The sequence below is a fragment of the Gambusia affinis genome, linkage group LG14, assembly GCF_019740435.1.
Source record: "Gambusia affinis linkage group LG14, SWU_Gaff_1.0, whole genome shotgun sequence".
NCBI classification, from domain to species: domain Eukaryota; kingdom Metazoa; phylum Chordata; class Actinopteri; order Cyprinodontiformes; family Poeciliidae; genus Gambusia; species Gambusia affinis.
The window spans coordinates 10,927,545-10,947,717 of NC_057881.1; the positions used below are offsets into that span (position 1 = coordinate 10,927,545).

Consider the following 20,173-nt stretch of genomic DNA (forward strand, 5'->3'; position numbering starts at 1 on the left):
CCCTGCTCTCATGTAAAACAGCTGTAGCTTAGAAACATGCTTACTGAAGTTTTTGTTGCATCTGAATGAGCCATTCCTCATTGTGTTGCTTGTTCTGCCTGGCCTGCCTCATTTGACAGACCTCTAGTTGTTATTTCACGTTGATCTTTCTGAGATTCTTCGAGACAGAAATCAGCCACATCGAGCTGATTTCACATAAATTAGTCTGACTCCCACTGAGCCTGATAAATCCCAAGCAGAACTGTGAGAACGTTCAGGACAGCAGATGTTCGACTCTAGTTTCCAACAGCTGAGTCTGCACACTGATTTTATTTTAAACACCACCATCTGGTTAGGCTGACTCTGCCCATCTTTTGCCTCCCTTTTCCCTGCTGGCTTTGCTCTTATCCTCTCCCTTCCTCTTCCTATCTTGTCTTATCTGCCTTATTTGTCACTGATTTCATCCTACTTCATTTTTCCCCCCAACTGTTTTAGCTCTCTGTTGAGTTTCTCCCTCATTTCTTTCTTTTTTTTCCTTCTTTCGCTCTACTCCTCCTCCTCCTGCTCCTGCTCCACCTCAGTAACTCCCTGCTATCCAGCTGCTCTCAAACAGATAGTTATTCACAACACATGCTCAGCTGGGAGAGGAGAAACGAGGGTGTTACTTTAAGCCGGACTTGCTTCACTTTTACGCTTTCTTTTTGTTTTGTGAGTCGTAATATATGCCAGTTGTAGTATTCTTATATTCTCCTATTTCTAACCTTGCAGAGACCGACGACTATGCAGAGATAGTTGATGAAGAGGATACGTACACCATGCCCTCAAGTAAGTTTTTTCTTTTTCCATCTTCTTTGCTTGATGTCTATCAGCTGAAGAAATGTTTCGTCTTCAAACTAATGCTACATTTGTGCATCTGTCAAATCCTTCCATTTCGTTTTGCAGCCTAATAATCAGAACGCTGTGTGAGTCATTTCCATGAAGCGCGCTCACAACAACATAATAAGTTGCTATAAACCACATTCGGTCAGAGCGCCGCTGTAGAATTTAGGCCGGTTTTTCCGATTTCTATTAACAGCAAAGACATTAGTTGGAGGTTAGAAATCATAGACTACAGATGTGGTTCCTGGAGACATGTGACAGATCCATTCAGATGTCCATAAAAACCCTCAATACGTTGGTGTGCTTGGCTGTATTTCTGTTTGTAACCGCTGCTGGAGCTCTAGGCTCAAATATCTTTTAAAGTGGATGTCTTGGCCAGTACAAGTACTTATGTATTTAATTGCATGGGTATCTTTAAAACTAGACTGCGTTCTTCTGTCTTCCTATATTTATCTTCCTTTGTTTTTTGTTTTTTCTTCTTCTTTAGTTTCTTTTTTGGTTACTTCCTCTAATCAGCATTTCTCTAGATATGTAGCATATTTTCCGACTCCTTTGCTGAGTTTGTATACGTTTTCATGTCAAACCGTCAGCTAAAATGGCTAAAGTTACGATATGTGTAAAGCTGTCCAGCTTTTTTAACCAGTCTGCAGCTGTATTTTGTATGCTTATTGACCAAATGTCAGATATAAGAAGTGTGTGTGTTTTCTGAGCTTATTTTAACCTTTACGTAGCAGTCTGGCTCTCCCCCCTGTCTCTTCATCTGTCTTTCTTCCTCTTTTTTTTTCCCACCGCCAACACAGTGAGCTATGGAGTAGTTGAAGGTAAAACCACCCACCTCTCTCATAATATCCCAATGAAATGCGTTTGTAGTGTTTTCTTTTTCCAGGCCCTATTAGCTTCATCATACAGTTAGACCAAATGGGTGTTAAAAGTGTGCTGCTTTTTCAGATTTTTGTATTGCTTATTGAAGCCACTAAAATGTATTGATGCTGAAATAGTGCATTTGTCGGGGAATCACTCTCAATATTTCTTTTTCCACAGTTGGAGCCTGGAAAATAGCATTTTATATGTTTTATGCGGGTTCTGGTCATTTCCACCCTTCGCCAGTTTGGGTTTTGCATGTTTCCTACCTGAAGTTATCAGGTACAACTTGTGGGATGTGCACCAGCCATGTGTCAGTTCAGACCCACTTTGGGCACATTTTGTACCTGCTTTAAAAAGATTTTTCAATAGTCTGGAAATTAGATAGCCTGATTATAGTAACATCCACCAGTTGGAGGTTGCTAAAAGCTACCTTAGTTTTGTCAGGGACCTTAATCTGTCATATTTTATGCTCATCAACAGGCTGGTCTCTTCTCTGATTTTTGTAAAATTTTGATGGGCTAATACGAATCTTTAGCTGATACTTTTTCCAAACTATAAATGTCAAGTTGAACTGGACTGGGGTTCTTTAACTGGCTCCAAACTGCCAAAGAAATCATAGTATTTTAAAGAATTTAATAAAGATGCCAAAATTCATAAAATGCTTTAAGGTCTAGTCTAGGATATCACTTTCCTTTTTTTTTTTTTGCAAGAGCTGTAAATTTTTAAATGAAGCCGATATAAGATCAAAAAAAAATTTAAAAAAATTGTATGTTTAATCATTTGTGAAACCTTCTGACTACGATTCAAGCTGGTTTAGAGATAACACATTGTACTCAAAATGTCTGTAAGTTTTTAAAAAGAAACCAATATAAAAAATTGAGTCAGCAAAAATCTGAAAATTTGTAGCGAAATAACTGCTGGAATCTTGTTTGCTAATTAATTGGCTTTATTATCTCATGTTAATAGTTAGTTTGGTTAGTGTTAGAAAAAAACTGTCACATATGCATTTACTAGAGAAAATAGATTCTTCCCTTAACTCTGAGATTTTCTAAAACTGCTATGATGCTAAATGCATCAGGATTCTGTTCTTTGCCCAGCCTTCCTGTTACCTGCTTGGAGTCTTGCTCTCTCACTCAGTACAAATTACAGACATGGCTCGTTGCAAAAAAAAAAAAAAACATCTGTGTTTTCTGTAATTTCATTTGAAACATTTCACTGAAATTTAAAATAGATTCGGTCAGTTATTGCATTGAGTTTGACCCCTGAAAAATAGAGTGTATATCAAAATGTACAGACACTCTAAGTTTCAGTCAGTGGGTATGAACTGGTTGGTATGTGGGTACAAAGTGGGCTTTTTGGGTAACATGGTGGTATTGATTGGGGAAGGAGCGAGCTGACCAGGTGTTGTTTTAAACTGAGTTTGTTTCTTGTGTTTTTGGAGGCGATCTGACTGAATTTAGTCACTAGGTTTCTCAATGAAACCTAGTGACTCCATGAAAAACAGGAGTCACTAGGTTTCCATGAAAAACAGCTCAGATCCTGCTTCAAAATCACAGAACATCAAGTCTCTTCAGACTTCAGAAGTGATGTAATTGCAGTATGGATTAATTGCTGTAAATCTTTTAAGAAGGAATGTATTTTGGCCTATTTGGAACATCCAGCTGTGTTCGAGTTGATTTAGTTAGAATGATGATCCAGGAACCACCAAGGAGGAATTTTATCAAATAGAAGATGATGATGATGATGATGAATACTTTATTGATCCCCAAAGGGGAAATTCTGATTGTTAAGTTTTCTTCTGTCCCCCTGACAACTTGACCTTTACAGAAGCAGAACTAAAATGTCAATTTTAGTTCAAATGTCGAGGATTATGGTTTTAGTCTCAAACCTTTAAAACTTTCCAGAATGGAGTGGTGCATGTTGACTTATAATGTAGACAGAGACCAGACTACAGTCCATCAGTCTGTATGAAAATTACATTTGAGTTTTCTTTCAAAATGCTTTCACTTCGGAGCACTCCCAGGGTGATATCTACTCTGCATGAAGAATTTCTAATGATGATGAAGGTGGTTTTGTTTGCATGTTTTAGAACATTTGTTTGAGATTTCCTCAGTCTGTGATGTGAACAGAGTTTGCATTTATGGTAAAAGAGTCAGGAGACGTGGCAAAACGTTTGTTGATTATAACCAGTGGGTACGTTTTACCTCCGAGGGCAACAGAAAGGTTTCATCATTTCATACTACTGGGAAAGTTGTTCATTTTAAATGTGATAGCCTTTTATTGGTTATTCAGGTCTGACCTTTTTTTTTTTGTCATGTTCCCCTCTCAGCACGGGATTATGAGATCCAGAGAGACAGAATAGAGTTGGGTCGCTGCATCGGAGAGGGTCAGTTTGGTGACGTTCACCAAGGAGTCTACAACTGCCCGGTATGTTGAAATGTACACACACAAATGGAAATGGGTTGAATAAACACTAATATCCTTAAAAACACGTCGATCTTTCTTTGAACTACATGAACAATAGTTCGAAGAGGGGGAAGCAAAAATAAACGACTACATTATTGAAGCTTAATGTTAGTCTCCTTTAGCGACTTCAAAGCTAGTTTGAGTTTCTTGGCCTATTTGGAAAATCCACCTGTGTTCGAGTTGAACCTTTAAACAAAACTATTCCTGCTCAGGTGATTTAGTTAGAATGATGATCCAGGAACCACCAAGGAGGAATTTTATCAAATAGAAGATGCCAGAAAGAATCTGTTTCTGATTCCACGAGGTGGAATAATAAAGATGAAGGACTACCTCTGAGTTCTTCAACATCATTTCAGATTAACTGCCAAATGTTTGAAACTTTGACCCATTTTGTTTGTTTTTTTCCAGTGATGCTAGGATTTTGTTTATGGATGCAAAAAGTGTGTCACTTTCTCCAATTTGTGCAGCCCTTGTTAGATACAATCCATAATAAATTCAAACTTAAACATCAGCTGTTTATTGTGTGATTATTCCACCAGAAAATTAATACAATATTCCAGACGATAAGGGGTCTGTCTGTCCGTGTGTCCGTCCTGCTCATTATACACATACTTAAAATCAAAAATCTTTCTATCATGTGTATTGAATGCCAAAAAAGTCATCTTTATTTTTGATGTACAAGTAAAGCTAAAACAATTTCTTCCTCTTCACCTCAATTTTCATTTACAACTTTAAAGGATCTGCTGTGTTTTACAAGCAGATTTCTACTTTTTATGTGCTTTTTGCAATCATTGTGCAGTTTGGGTTCTCTTTTCTCAAATATAAAATATTTCCCACAACCTCAATTAATCAGGCATTGTAGTTCATAATCCATCAATGCCTACACAATTGTGAAGTGACGCTCATGTATTTCAATCTGCTATCTGGTGTTCTGTGCGTTCCTCAGGACAAGCTGCCTCTACCTGTTGCCATCAAAACCTGCAAAAACTGCACCACAGACAGCGTCAGAGAGAAGTTCCTTCAAGAAGCCTGTAACACCGCTTTGTGTTTCTTTGTGTCCTCCCTGTTTCCTTTCAGAAGTGCTCACTCTCTTTCTTTTCCAGTAACGATGCGTCAGTTCGACCACCCTCACATCGTTAAACTGATCGGCGTGATCACAGAGAACCCGGTGTGGATCATCATGGAGCTCTGCACGCTCGGAGAGGTGCGACGCAGGCTGCGTGTTTAAGAGCGCTTTGTCGCATTTTCCTCCTTCATCCGTTAGGATGGAGGTTTGCATAAATGTGCGTTTATGCTTCTCTCTGCGCTTGTCTGTGTGTAGCTGCGGTCGTTCCTTCAGGTGAAGAAGTACAGCCTGGACTTGGCCACCCTCATTCTGTTTTCCTACCAGCTCAGTACAGCGCTGGCCTACCTGGAGAGCAAACGCTTTGTGCACAGGTACAGCCATCAACTTCTGCACTAACATATACACTTTTTGCCAAAATGTAATTTGGTTAAATAAAGTATTTTACTTCTTGATGAACTAATATCACATAAAACGACAGTGGGCTTATTTTTTCTTTGTGTTTTTTTTTCTCAACATTAAACTAAGAAAACAAAGCCATCTATATTTATATTTTAAATCATGGAAGGTCCATAATTAAAAAGGATTTTTGCATCTTGACTCATTAAAAGACGGGCATCTAGTTTGAAAAGTCTTTTGGGTTTGATTAAAACAAGAAGTAAATAAAAATATGCTATTCTTAGCAATAAAAACCAGATTTAGGGTTGTTTCAGCCAGCCTAGGAGATTTGTGTTCAACAAAGTTTGCTTTTGTATAGAAGTTACTTGATAGATGTGTTCCTCCGATTCACTATAAAATTAAGGAGAATGCAAAAAATGTTTCTTATTAATAAACAATTTTGTGCTCTACCTAACATTTTCTGTTGTAAGATGTCAATTTTTTTCTAAAATAATAAAAAGTCACCAGTCAAATATAATTGTTGAAAAAAAGTTATAAACATAAGTTACTTATTCAGTCAGATCTTAAATCATAATCACAATGTCATTTATAATAAATCTTAAATTTCCCTTGCAGATCATCATATTAAAGAGTGTAATGTTTCTAATTTGAGGATTCAAAGCTAAACGCAGATGTTGTGTGTTATAGAGACATTGCAGCACGTAATGTGTTGGTCTCGTCTGTGGACTGCGTGATGCTCGGAGACTTTGGTCTGTCTCGATACATGGAGGACAGCTCTTACTACAAAGGTAATGGCATGTCCAACCATAATGAGAGGGAAATTCATTAACGTTTTTATTGTACCATCACATTAGATGTTTTAGTTGCTCCACTAAGCACAGAAGAGCTGAGATCAGTCTGTGCTGCTAGTTAGAGGAACTTTTCTTTTGCTTGTACTTTTCTTCCATCTAGTGGTGACATTAGGGAACTGCAGTTCCTCTTTTAACCGACATCATCATTGAATCTGTGTATGTGAGGTTCCGAAACCTTCGCGCTGTACTGATTAATGATCCAATGTTTGTGTCTCAGCTTCTAAAGGTAAACTTCCTATTAAATGGATGGCACCAGAATCGATCAACTTCAGGAGATTCACCTCTGCTAGTGACGTTTGGATGTTTGGTGGGTTCGTCTGATATTACTGACAATTTTGCTCAAAGATTTGCCTTTCTCTTTCCTATTTCTTTCACATAATACTTCCTTTTTTACCTTACTTTGTTCTTTTTATTCACCTTTTGTAATTTAAGTAGCAGTTTTTCTTTAAATCTAAAGCAGTGTTCATACAATGAGTGTAACAGAAAGTTGGAGCAACATTTTGAATAGTTCCTGTATTTTTAAAGAGTTTAGTTGCATTTCTCACGTGTTCCAATTATGATTGCGCCTCTAAAAACACATTTTAGATGAGGTTACATACTAAAAACTGCTCCCCCTCTCTGTGTTTTCCCCTGCAGGAGTGTGTATGTGGGAGATTTTAATGTACGGCATCAAGCCCTTCCAGGGGGTGAAGAACAACGACGTGATTGGCAGGATAGAAAACGGGGAGCGGCTGGCCATGCCTCCCCAGTGTCCACCCACCCTCTACAGCCTGATGACCAAATGTTGGTCGTACGACCCCAGCAAGAGGCCACGCTTCACTGAACTCAAAACACAACTCAGGTGACATGTTTTAGTGTGTGAAGCTTGCAGGGAATAAAGCTCTTTTTCCAGTATAGCAGGTTTAAATTTGACCAATGAATTCTAGTTTTCAGGTGCCTCATGTTAACCAATTTGGTTCTTTTTCTAGAAACAAACTAGAAATTAGTTTGTTTCTAGTTTCCTAGAAACAACCAAGGATGGTGACGCCATCAAGTTCCTCACAAACTCAGGAGGCAAACAATTTATTTTAAGATACGTTCTTTCACTTTTAGTCCAGTTTTATTTAAAGTTGTTACTTTTATACTTTTGTAATATGTCGTAACAGTTATTTTGGTGGAGTGGATTCTTCTCTTCTTCTGGACTCTCAGTTCAGGTGGAAATGGCGCCTCCCTGTGGCGTGGTTTAAATTTTTTTTACTTACTTTTATTTGGTTCACAGTGTAGTTGAAAGAGGCCCAAATCTGACCTTTTTGTCCCATGAGACCTAGAGCAAATAGTTTTCTTCAATTCTGACCCAGACCACAATCATTTTTGTCCATAAATTAGATGCATGTCAGATTTATTTAGGGGAGGTTCAGGATGGAGGTTTTGTATTGTTACCCACTTTTCCAAAAATACCTGGATTCAAAAATCTCTCAGTAGATTATCCAAATTGTAAACAACTTTCCCTGTACTATTAAATGTCTGGGTGTGATTAATTAATTGTTCTTTAATTTCAGCCTTTGTCTTAATATTGACTTTTTGCTGCTGTTGCCGACCTCGGAGCTTTTGCAAGCAGGTCTCTAGATTTCAATTTTAATGAACAACAACTTACATTTTTATCAACTGCAAAAATGCATCATTGCAAATGCGTGTGAGTCATTCAGAAAATGCAGTCACAACCCTAGAGGTGAGGGCAGTTTTTATGTTTCAGCCTTTTGATCGAGTCTTTTAGTATTTATCTGGAACCAGCTGTATGTTTTGTGTAATTAATTAATAAATAAATGTAAGCAGGCTGAGTTGGTTTGAACTGTAGGAATAAATCAAATAAATAAATATGTGTGCTGTTATTATTCTTATGATTTTTGCAGCGCTATACTGGAGGAGGAGAAGGGTATACAAGAGGAGAGACTGAGGGAGGAGATGAGGAGGCAGGTCACCGTTTCCTGGGACTCTGGAGGTTCAGATGAAGCTCCACCTAAAGTAAGACTTCACTGACACACCTTTTTTTTCTCTCTTCTGCTACTTCTTGTTTCTATGGGGCATTTCAACATGATGACAAACTTTCTTTCTGTCTTTAGCCCAGTCGACCAGGCTATCCCAGTCCTCGCATCAGTGGAAGCTTCTTTTCCACCTCGCAACACAATCCCTTCCAGGTAAACCAAACCAGGATCACACTAAAAAGAACAATTTTAATAAGTAATTCAATGCTGCTTGAATTGGACACAAATCTCTTAAATTATCACTGTTTATCTTCTGTTGTGCTTTGCAACTTAAAATGTGTGCAAAGCTCTCAAAAGACTGTTGTTATGGAAATTTGGTGACCCCAAGAAGCTGTTCTTTGCTACACTTTAATAGCATAACATGAGCTTTGAACATTTCTTTTTCTTTTTCTGAACCTTCACTACATAAATCACTTATGTATATTATCAAATTTAAGCATATGACAGTTATCAGAGGCACACAAATAAATGCAGGGATTTATTTACCTGCAACAGTTTCTGAGAAAAAGGCACATCAGTTTACATACATACTGTAGAGGTGTGAAGGTGTCTGGCTGAGGGGCTGTTAGTCCTGGATTGACACAGATCAGTGTGACTCTGCGCTGCATGGGTCAAAACAAAGAGAGACAGAGGAGAGCAATGAGTTCTCTCAATCCTCTCCTCGTGAACGGAGCAGACTGAAGGCATTTCCTGTTGTGCTAAAAGCTGCTCACACATGGCCACGCAGACACAAATCAAAACCGCCGTTTTGTCTCTATGGCAAAAAAACAACTCTCAATCTTATTTTTATAAAGAATCTGAGTATATACTTAGTTACATACAAGTCCACAGACTTCAATTGTTTTAAAGGTGACTTATTATAATTCCTTAAACAGATTAGGATAGGTCTTTGTGCTACATAAAACTTGTTTATTACATTTAAATAAATCGTTCTTAGATAATAAGATTTTTGTCTGCTCCAGTTCTGCCTATATTAAGCTCCTTCCAAATTGAGCTGTTTTAGGGCGTCTTATCACTTTAAATCCAAATAAGCTGTGGTTGGCCACGCCCTCCAAACCCAGCGTTTACACGTGAAAATGGCTGCAAAGATATGCACAATTTCACAAGCATACGTCTTTGAAAAGCATTAATAGAGCCTCCTGCACAACCAACAAGAATACAGCAAGTAGTTTCGGGGATGGTATGTCAACAACAAAACACTTGTCTTGTCCAGCAGCCATTATACAGCGAATACAGCAGTAAAACCAGCTGGACAAATGTGCTGGACCTCAGCTAGGGTTGCTGGGTAACGGGCTAGTCTTAGAAACGGCTTGTTTTCCAGTCACCAAAAAACATGAACTTATTGCCCAATTTATTTATTTTTTAGCAATGGAAGAACAAAAACGTGCAGAAACCCCAGCTGATTTCATCCATTAACGCAACAGCAACCACTCCTTCTGAGCCAGCAGTGGACAGATGACTGCTAATGCTGAGTTTCTTTATGCCTAAATGAGAGCATTATTCACACAATAAAGCAAAACATTTCCTGTCTCTTCCTGCCTCTAGCCGTCGCCTGGTGGTGTTGGAGGAGTAGGAGGCAGCTATTCCCCTCCTGACTCGTGGAATCAGCTCAGACCTGAACATGCAACACTGTGGAACCCAAATATGGAGGTAAAATTGAGCTGCTTATGTCCTCTATTAGTAGCCACAGAAGCCATTGGTTTGTTTTATTTTTCAGTCTTCAGAGTATCCTTAAAAAATCTTAAATTCATGGAACTAAAAATTAAGGCCTTTAAATGTCTTTAATTAATTTTAAATTAATTAAAGACATTTAATTAAAACAAATAAATAAATGTGTTTATTTATGGAATGTGTTGATCCCTGATCTTACATTTCGTCTTAAAACTATTTTGTTTTTTATTAAATGTGGGACTTTTTGTTTTCTGTGACTTGAGGCACTTGAAGCTACCGCTAACCAGCTGCTAAGATACCCTTCTAGATTGCTAGCTTGTGTCTATCGTGGATAACTGCAAATTTATGTTCAGTTGGTTGAACGACATTCGTTTTCACCAATGCACATTTTGTACAAAAATGTAAAATAAATAAGAAGTAAGGTTGGTGCTATGAGGGTTAAGGCTGTAGAGAAACACAAAACCGCTGCCAATGGTCACAAAAAGACCCCAGAAATTTCAAATTTTTTGTTATTCTATTTAATTCAAGAATACTTTATTAATCCCAAAGGGAAATTAAATTAAATTATGCTGGATTGTAGCAGGATTCCCCTGCTGCCCCCTGTATTTAGAGTTTATTAGGTCTTAAATTTTATTCAAGGTGGAATTAAATTGGCTTTAAATCTGGGCAAAAAGATTGAAATCCGTTTTAAAAGTCTTAAATCTGACTTGCTGAAACATGCAGATATCTTGGTCTTACACAGTTCTAAGGTCTGCATTACAGTATTGCTTTTAGCATGAGCATTAATTGAACACTTACATATAATATGATTCTATAAAAGTTGCTTAAATCGGAAGATAGTTTTACCTTAGCTTAAATCTCCATTTTATGTCGGAATATTAAATGCCCTTTTGGAACACCGCAGTAGACGCTGCTCTTTGTTCATTTTAGATGCGATTCAGCTTTCTGCCCTTTTCAGTTGCTACCTGTGAAAGAAAAGCTGACCATGTCTTCTTTTTTTTTTTCTGGTTTTCTGGTCTTGTTGTTCTTCAGGAGAGACTGGATGTGAACCAGGCTCTGATGGAGGAGACGCTGATAAAGCAGCAGCAGGAGATGGAGGAAGACCAGCGGTGGCTGGAGCAGGAGGAGAGCCACATGGTAATGAAACTCACACAAAAAGCGGTCTCTAGACCAGACTCCGGTCCTTGACGGCCTGCAACTTGTGGATGCATCTCTGCTCCGACACACCTGGATCAAATGAAGGGCTGAAAACCAGACTAACATGCCAAGGAGGAAACTCAGCCTCTGGATTCGTGTGTGTTGGAGAAGAAATTCATCCAAAAGTTGCAGACACTTGTGTTGGCCTATTACATACGAATTAAAAGCTTGTTGTGATCACAAAATGTGATATTCGTTGGCAAAAGAATCGACCAGAAAGATTCAGAAGCAAACCAAAACCAAAAAAATAAGGATCCATTTTATGTGCAGAGATTTGTGCCGGTTGTTTTTGCCAGTAGAGCTCCAAAATATCTTTTTCAGATCGCTAACCTGGCTCTGCTGTGCAGGTTTGATTTATCTCATCAGACAGTAAAACCATCCGAAAAGTAGCCAAAAAGCGATCTTTTAACAGCTCTGTTTTTCTACTCTCCTCATTTCTTCTCTTGATTTGATTGGCTGGCCTTTGGGTTTTCAGCCAGATGTGGACCTGAATGACAGAAGGCTCGTGTCCTTTCCCTCCGTCTTTCATTTTTCACTCTAACTTCACATGTATTTGACCTGCTCTTCATGTCTCAATTAAATGTATTGTGCCGCTCAGAGCAGGTCAAAACTTTGGGAAAGCTTGTTTTTATCCTTCACATGTTGGGAGGAAGGCTCGTCTTCTGTCTGTCTCAAGTCTTAACGTATCCAGAAAACACCGACCGTTAACCTCCTCATAACTAAACCACAAACCCAACAGCGGAGAGCAGACTCTTTTTTTTTTTTTTTTTTTTTTTTTTTTTTTAACGTACATTAACTTTGGATTATTTTCACTGGGCCAGTCTGAAATTTAATTTGGACTTCATTCCATTTGCATGATTTATTTAGAAACAAATGGGATTAGCTTTCCGATGCCGTTTAATTTGTGCTAAAACAAATAAAAACGTTGCATTAAGATCTCAATGTGTTTCTTGCGTCCTTGTTTTCTGTCCTACATCCATTTGTTGAGTTCTTCTTTCCTTGCTTTTGTGTCCTGACTGTGGATCTGAACCTGTGTAGGGATGTGCTGCCTTATTTGAAGGGCACGTTCTCTTATTTTTCCCATTTTGAACAGAGGCTCAGTGTGTTGCATCAAATTTCAAGCCTAATTAAATAGAGAGGCTGGGCTGATAAATGACGCTTTTCAACTACGTTAAGTTGATTGAAGTACAAACTATAAAATCCTTCAGTAATATTTATGCTAATGTTGAAAAAATATTCCTCGAAGTAGGTTATTTTTCCCAAACAGAATAGATTTACTGAAACTAAAGATTGGATTATTTTTTTTTTTTAAGTCTGGAAAATGTTTATTTTAAGGTATTTACCTCAATTTACCAGGTGTGTCTATGGAGTGATTGTTTTATAATTGTTCATATGGATTGGGATGCTGGCTGTGGATTTTTGATCTTATGGAATAACAATGTTTGATGTAAAAGTAAAGAATATGTGGCGAAAGTGACCCAAGGAAGAACAGAGAGTGAAAAGCAGAAATGCAAAGAGTCACATAAAGTGTGAGAGGAGGACAGAGGGAGGGAGGAAGGAAGTGGGATTGGCAGCAGCAGCGCAGAGGGAGGAATGAGGGAGATTCAGGGGGATGGAAAGAGTGGGAGGGAGTGAGGGAGGAACATCTGAAGGAGAGAAAGAGAGTAATGCAGTTGGATTGTTTCTTTTCCAGGATTTTGTCTCTGCGTTTCAGTGGAACTTTTCATTCTCTGGAAAGAAAAAAACCCAAAAACTTTCTCCGTCTCTTCTTTCCCCTCTGACTCAGTTTTTCTTTCTCTCTTCATTTATTTTCTCTGTCTTCCAACCCCTCTTGTGTTTTACTTTTTTCTTCTTCTTCATCATCCTTCTTTCTCTGACACTTTTTGTTCCCATCCCGACTCTTCTTTCGATGGCCTCTTCGTTCGGTCGCCCGTCTTCTTCACGCTGTGTTCTGTCAGGATGCATCTCTTCAAGGCGTGCTTCACCAAAACGGTACTGAGGCAGAGAGAAGAGGAGCCTGTCTCTCTGACCACAGATTTTATTTTGGAAATAAGAGATGCTGTAGCCGCCGTCGTTACTGGATCTCATAACTCTGACATTGCACTCGGTTTGCAGCTACCTGTTGAGATATGCTGCTTTCTGCTGCTTGGTTTGGATTGTTTCTCGTTTCAAGATTACTGATCAGAATATCTAAATGTGTGCACCATTAAATAATAATAAAAAAAGACATAAAAGCAGTGTGCTTGCTTTTTTTTTTTTTTAATTGTTGAAATTTGTAAAGCGATGCATTATTTCTGCTGTTTTAGTAAGTGCATGCTCAGTTTGAGTGTTTCTTTCTGCAGAAACCAGAGTCCAGGAACAGCAGAGGCAGCATCGACAGAGAAGACGGCACTTTGCAGGCTCCGGTCAGTCAAAAACATTTTCTGCATGAAAGCTACGGAAGTCTGCGCTGTTATTAATAGAGCAACAGGTCAAACGGGTGATGCGGAGAAAGAGAGAAGTGAGGAAAACAGAGGGAATGCTTTCATTCATGGCAAACAGAGAAAACAGACAGCAGGGCAAGCAGAGAAAGTATTTTTGTCTGTGTGCTGCGAAGGGCACTGCCTACATACCAGCCGCCTAACCACAGAGCACCATGGGAACGCTAAATCCAGAAGGACGGCGTGTTTATGATAACTCTGAATATGCTCTTCGAATGTCTTGTTTCAATTGAAAAGTAATAAGCTTCCTAAATTAAAGCTGGCTCTGTTAGAAACATGAAACTGTTTCCTAACACTAAGCTCTGTGTGTGTGTGTGTGTGTGTTTGTGTGCGTGTGTGTGCGTGTGTGTGTGTGTGTGTCTGAACAGGGAGGAAGTCAACATATCTACCAGCCTGTCGGGAAACCAGGTACATAAAAAGATTCATTCCAGTCTGAAACATTCTGATTCATGAGCATAAAGTCAAACCTGCTCTAAATTTGGTGTGAAATAACAAAATCTGTTGGATACAACATCATTATGGCTTTTTATATACCCTTTATTATAAAAAATCTTCTTTAAATCATGATCCCTTTTTCATCTGAGTACATTATTGTTAATTATTGTTTCCTCAAAATCCTCCATGTCAAATCAAGTCAAGAAATGTGTGGATGAATTAATCTGGAATGATTTAATGAATGGTGCATGAAAAAGTGTTGTAGAATGAATGAATGAATGAATGAATGAATCAGTGAATATATGGATGGAATAATGAGTCTATACCTGCATGAGTACATTAGTGAATTAACGAATGAATGAATGAATGAATGAATGAACAAATGAATGAATGAATGGGTAAATAAAGGAATGATGGAATTATTAGATGGTTTCAGATTTTAAAGAATGGCTGGATGTCACTTGCATGTATGGATGAATTTATTTTTGCAAAATTGAAAGACTGAATGAATGCTGGAATCAAAAATTGGACGAATGCATAAGAAGTAAGTTCACGCACTCATAGATGGATGCATGAATGAACTGAATCACTTAAGCTAGACCGTAAAGAGGAATTCAACATAAACCAAGATGAAATACAAATATGTAAAAAAGCCAGAGAATCTGTTAAAGTGCAAAATTATCCAGAAAATAATGACACTATTAATGGACTTTTAATGCAAGTTTTAATGGAACTCTGCATTAACAGTGTCATTATTTACCAAATGACACTTTTTGACAATATCCGTAAACATTCATGAAAACTTCTTCATCTTCCTGGCAGGTGTGATGTCATGTTTATAACAGTGTCATGTCAGTCTTACGTAAAAAAAGTGTTACCACAATTCTTTACAGATAAATACTTGTGCTGCACATTATGCAGATTTCTTTGTTAAGACAGGCAGTTTAAGCTGTGGGATATTTTGAAATATGTAAATGCGATAAGTAAGACTGAGGCTGTGTTTCTGCAGAGCATGTAGCCCCTCCCAAGAAGCCGCCCCGCCCTGGAGCTCCCCTCACCAACCTGGCCAATCTGAGCCCAGTGGACAGCTACAACGACGGAGTCAAGGTACGCATGGACGCAAAATAATTGGACGTTTGGGGGAAAAATAAGAACCAGATGATATTCTTTTTTCCATCAGAATTAATTGAAGCTTTTTTGTGTAAGTACTTGACATTATGCTTTGCCTTGTCAAGCTTACCTTTGGTTGGCTTTGCCTCTAATGTGCTTTCCTTTTTCTCTCTTAACTCTTTTCCTTCTCTTCAAACCTTTTTCTGCTCATCTCTCTCATCTTTTTTTCTTGTCACATGTTCCTCCGCATCCTTTCACTCCTTGAATCACACAACTACTTGCTTATTTTGTTTTTCGCACCATTCACTCTACAATCCCTTCCAACTTCTCTGCACTCAAACACACCTTCATAACTGCCCATAGCCGTGGAGGGTAAGCAGATCTATGTGTGTGTGTCTGCGTGTGTGTTACCATGCTAGAGTTAGTTAGCTGATAGTTACCATCACCTCCATTCCTAACATGTGTTATTGATAGTGATTTCTACACCAGAGGCAAATTGAAAGAGCAGGACAGAGAACATTGAATCCGATTTTCATTAAAACCTTTGAAGCGGTGTGAGATGCTAATCATTTTAGCACCATTAGCATTGGATTGCTGATTTCCGTGAAGCCAAGATTAAAATTGTTTCTCATTTCTGAGGTGTAAGTGTTTCCAAAGAAGAGACCTTTTTTTGTGATAGGTGGAGGAAATCCTTATTTTTCACCTTCTCACTTTCGCAAATTTCACTCTTTTTGTCTAATTTTTTTTAGACTAAGATTTTGTGGAAAAAGGAAAATGTGCTAAATCTGTCATTTTCAGTCCTGGCCATTTATATAACAAATGTATTTACTTAAAAAAATATGTTTAGTTTTAACAAAACTATTTGTTTTCTATTGATAATGCGTAACTGTTTTAGAGAAGGGTACCACCTAGGTATTTTTTTGTGTCCATCAAGTGGCTTTGATATTGAATTATCTGCACTGAAAACCCAAGTATTGGCTGATTATTGGTGCTTCCCACTTTAAAGATTTTCAGATTTTCTGTCTTTTTAATATAATATTTAGAATGCAAGTGTAAAAATCACTTAATTGCAGGTTGTGTCACCTGAACTGGTCCGAATTAACACCTCATGTACTTTTCACTTTGTAGAAATTCCATCTAGTCATCACATTTAGAGCATGTTAAATATATATTTTTTTTAACGCATTTGCACGCACTGCCATCCAGTGTTGAGCCTCCTGTACTGCAGTCACGTACTCTGACCATAGCAGTCGAAAGCTGCTGGTGTTTTAAACATTTAGCTCTTTCTTCTTAGAGCATCTAATTTCAGAAAAGTATCTGCAAGAAAAACTAACTTAATCTATTTGCTAACATGTTGATGAATCCGTGCTCCTGGTGTGACCAACTGTTCCAGCTCCATCCCCAGGAGATCAGCCCACCCCCCACTGCCAACTTGGACCGCTCGAACGACAAAGTGTATGAGAATGTGACGGGGCTGGTTAAAGCCGTGATTGAAATGTCCAACAGGATCCAGCCTGCTGCGCCAGAGGAGTACGTCCCCATGGTCAAGGTAATGACCGGCTATTGACACGGTCAGTTTAGCTTAAATAAAACATTCGAAAGTGAAATCCATCGAATGCGCATGTTTGCTTTGGCAGGATGTTGGTCTGGCTCTGAGGACTCTCCTGGCAACGGTGGATGAAACGATTCCTGTGCTGCCAGCCAGCACACACAGAGAGGTATCCGCCCAGAGACGAAGCTCAAAGTTACCATTGTGCTTCGTAACCATAACTAGGTCGTAACCTAGATATGGTTTTTATTTTACGTGGAGTCAAATTATGGTTACGACCTAGATATGGTGGTAACCATATCTAGGTTACCACCAGATCTAGGTCGTTCATGAGTGAGATTAACTAGAAAAACCTTCTCTTTTGAAAAGTGTTTGAGCTTTTTCTAAACTTTCTCACCTTTCAGTCACAGACTTGAAGATATTTGGAAATGTTCCATAAATAATAAAAAAAAAAGTTTGGAATGTATGTGAATTCAACCCCTTTTACATTGACGCTCATAAATGAGTCCAGCACTTTCAGAAGTCACTTTATTAGTAAATGAGTCCAGATATGTGTCGTTTAATTTCAGCATAATTCCAGCTGTTCTGTACACGTTTCTGATGTTTGTCAGAGAACCTTATTGACCAAACAGCATCATGAAGACCAACCAACACAATTTCAGGGAGAAAGTTGTGGAGAGGTTAAAAGCAGGTTTAAGTTATAAAACTAAATTCTGAACCTTAAAAAAGCACAAGTCCAAAACTACTAGATGACAAAAAATAAAATGTTTGGCTTTCATGCAAATCAATACACGTGTCAGAAGACTAACCTTCCACATTTACATGGACATAAATAATTGGAATATACAACCGATCGGAATAAAACTATTCGCTATTCAGAATATTCTGATAGGATTTAGCTCAATTGGAATTAAATTGTTACCCAGATGAGAGGGGTAGTTTATAACGATTGATAATCTGAATACATTTCAATCAGATCAAGGAATTAAGTAAAGGTGTGAGAGCTAAAATACAGGCAGTTCATAAAGAAAATCCAAGTGAGGTTGCTAAAGACTTGAGCGGAAGTTTCCTGTTCAGTAGGACTTCTACTGAAACCCCCCCCCAAAAATATATCGAAGTTTCTGGCTGTTATGTCACCAAATGTTTACAAGCTCAAATTGGATTCATATTTTAAGGCTGTTTGAGCAGGCAGGCCATTCCTGCTACTTACGTCTGTGCACTTTGCGCTCCAACAGATTGAAATGGCCCAAAAGCTGCTGAATTCTGACTTGGCCGAGTTAATATCAAAGATGAAGCTGGCACAACAATACGTCATGACGAGGTGAGGGCCAGCGCGGTGCAAAGGTTTCACTCATTCAAGATGTTTTTTTTATCATTTTACGTGGAGTCAAATCATATAAGTTTGTGTTTGTTCTGCGCAGTTTACAAAAGGACTACAAGAAACAGATGCTAATGGCAGCTCACGCTCTGGCGGTCGATGCCAAGAACCTGCTGGACGTCATCGACCAATCACGACTCAAGATGATCAGCCAGATCCGCCCACAGTAGTCCTGGATCCAGGCTGTGGGGGCCAGCAGATCCGTACCCGGACTGTTTGTTGGATGTCTGCGATGGATAGATGAAAACAAGGGACAGATGTGTGACATGACTGAAACAATCAGCCCTCATTTTCTCCTCTGAAAAACATCCACCGCTTCCCTTCTTTCTGGAAACACTTGCATTTTGGTCCATTTTAGTATTTTCTACATTGTTTGCTCGTGTATCCAGAGAAACACTATCACCGATCAGAAAACTTACGAATACAGAGAAAAACAAAGGATTTGAAGGACGTCACAAAAAAAGTGAAACTGAAGCCATGTTGAAAAGGACAATGAAGATGTTTTATAATATTTTAAATGTGCTTTTGTAACTATATTGTTGTTGTCATCTGCCTTGATCATTGCAGTATGTCCGTTAGATCTCCAGTCTTCCCTTTGAACAATATATGAGTAATTATTTACAGTAGAGCTGCCCACTAAAGTCATAACATCTCATTCCCCCCGCCTCTAAAGATCACTTTATCTCAGGTGGCATGACAGATGGTTTGTTTTTCTTTTTTACAGCAACAGTTTTTGTTTTTTTTCTTAGCGGAAAAAAATCGAAAACTGCTACCTTACACTGTTTAACTTAACATAAATATTAATATACAAAAAAGGTTTATATTTAACATAAATCTGAGTTATGAACTGTAAGGAAACATGGAGAGAGAAGACTGAGGGCAGAGCGGAGGGGACAAACAGAGAAGAGACTTCAGGACTTCCTGAACCACATGTTTGCGATTTGACTGACTAGGGCCGCGTCATTTTCAAGCCTTGATGATGTTAAGAATTTCAAACAGACTAAAATGATCTACAGTCCTCTCACTAACATGAAGTATGCATCGTTAAATCAATAAAATACCGTTTTTTTGTTTTTTTTTATGTAGCAGAAATGTTTCCAGTTTTGGAAAAACTGCTTTTCTCAACATGAATCATTATTATTATAACTGGCTAGAGAGCGTAACTAAAAATACGATGTTGTAAAAAGAAAATCCCCTCATGGTTGTGCTGTTTCTCTCCCTCTCCACGCAAGAGTTGTTTTTGTCTCTTTCTCTTGTTTTGCATCTTTATTTCTCTGTTACCTTTCCAGTTCTTTAGTTCCTCCTTCCTCATTTCTTCCCTCTCACCTGTGCTGAGCAGTTTTCTCAGGAAGGAGACACTTGTATAGTTGCTAAACTAAGCAAATAAAACACTATTATTATTATTATTATTATTATTATTATTATCAAGAAGCATTGTCAGTTCTCTTCATTTTGCAGCTCAACCATCAGAACACCATTTGTTTAATTTATTGAAACCACATTTAGCGCTTGTCAAAGCATTTCAATTGAGGTTAGGTCTGAGCTTTGACTGGGCCATCATACCACTTTGTTGCACACTTGCTGCTGTGTTTTGGATCGTTGCAGTCGGTCGTAAGCCAGTTTGAGTTGGACTCAGCAACTACAAAATGTCCAAGTCAGCTTTGCCTTTGCCAATTCATAACTGTTTTTCGAGCTAACAACAAAACCTTCTTACTTCTATTTTGTACCAGAATACGAACTATTTTGTAATCACATGCTGTAGTTTTCTTGGTAGTTCAGTTTTGTCATAAATTGAGAGAAAAGTCATTATTTTTCCCTATTGGCTCTGACT

General features: G+C 38.3%; 1 protein-coding gene across 15 annotated transcripts in view; it reads left to right on the forward strand.

Moving 5' to 3' along the window:
• ptk2aa (protein tyrosine kinase 2aa) overlaps positions 1–19,758 on the forward strand; it is a 73,098-nt gene extending 53,340 nt beyond the window's left edge. For 6 of the 15 annotated variants that reach the window (XM_044138870.1, XM_044138871.1, XM_044138860.1 and 3 more), the window contains 21 exons: positions 748–804; positions 1,659–1,679; positions 4,052–4,149; positions 5,135–5,219; positions 5,292–5,392; positions 5,510–5,625; positions 6,338–6,438; positions 6,719–6,808; positions 7,138–7,342; positions 8,391–8,502; positions 8,601–8,675; positions 10,068–10,172; positions 11,226–11,330; positions 13,733–13,795; positions 14,239–14,278; positions 15,315–15,412; positions 15,779–15,787; positions 16,809–16,964; positions 17,053–17,133; positions 18,200–18,285; positions 18,386–19,758. In XM_044138870.1, the coding sequence (XP_043994805.1) occupies positions 748–804; positions 1,659–1,679; positions 4,052–4,149; positions 5,135–5,219; positions 5,292–5,392; positions 5,510–5,625; positions 6,338–6,438; positions 6,719–6,808; positions 7,138–7,342; positions 8,391–8,502; positions 8,601–8,675; positions 10,068–10,172; positions 11,226–11,330; positions 13,733–13,795; positions 14,239–14,278; positions 15,315–15,412; positions 15,779–15,787; positions 16,809–16,964; positions 17,053–17,133; positions 18,200–18,285; positions 18,386–18,512 (1,931 nt within the window). In that variant the 3' untranslated portion in view covers positions 18,513–19,758. The remainder of the gene's footprint in view (positions 1–747; positions 805–1,658; positions 1,680–4,051; positions 4,150–5,134; positions 5,220–5,291; positions 5,393–5,509; positions 5,626–6,337; positions 6,439–6,718; positions 6,809–7,137; positions 7,343–8,390; positions 8,503–8,600; positions 8,676–10,067; positions 10,173–11,225; positions 11,331–13,732; positions 13,796–14,238; positions 14,279–15,314; positions 15,413–15,778; positions 15,788–16,808; positions 16,965–17,052; positions 17,134–18,199; positions 18,286–18,385) is intronic. The other 9 variants (XM_044138863.1, XM_044138867.1, XM_044138868.1 and 6 more) reach the window with 5 other exon arrangements.
• Positions 19,759–20,173: the final 415 nt, after the last annotated feature.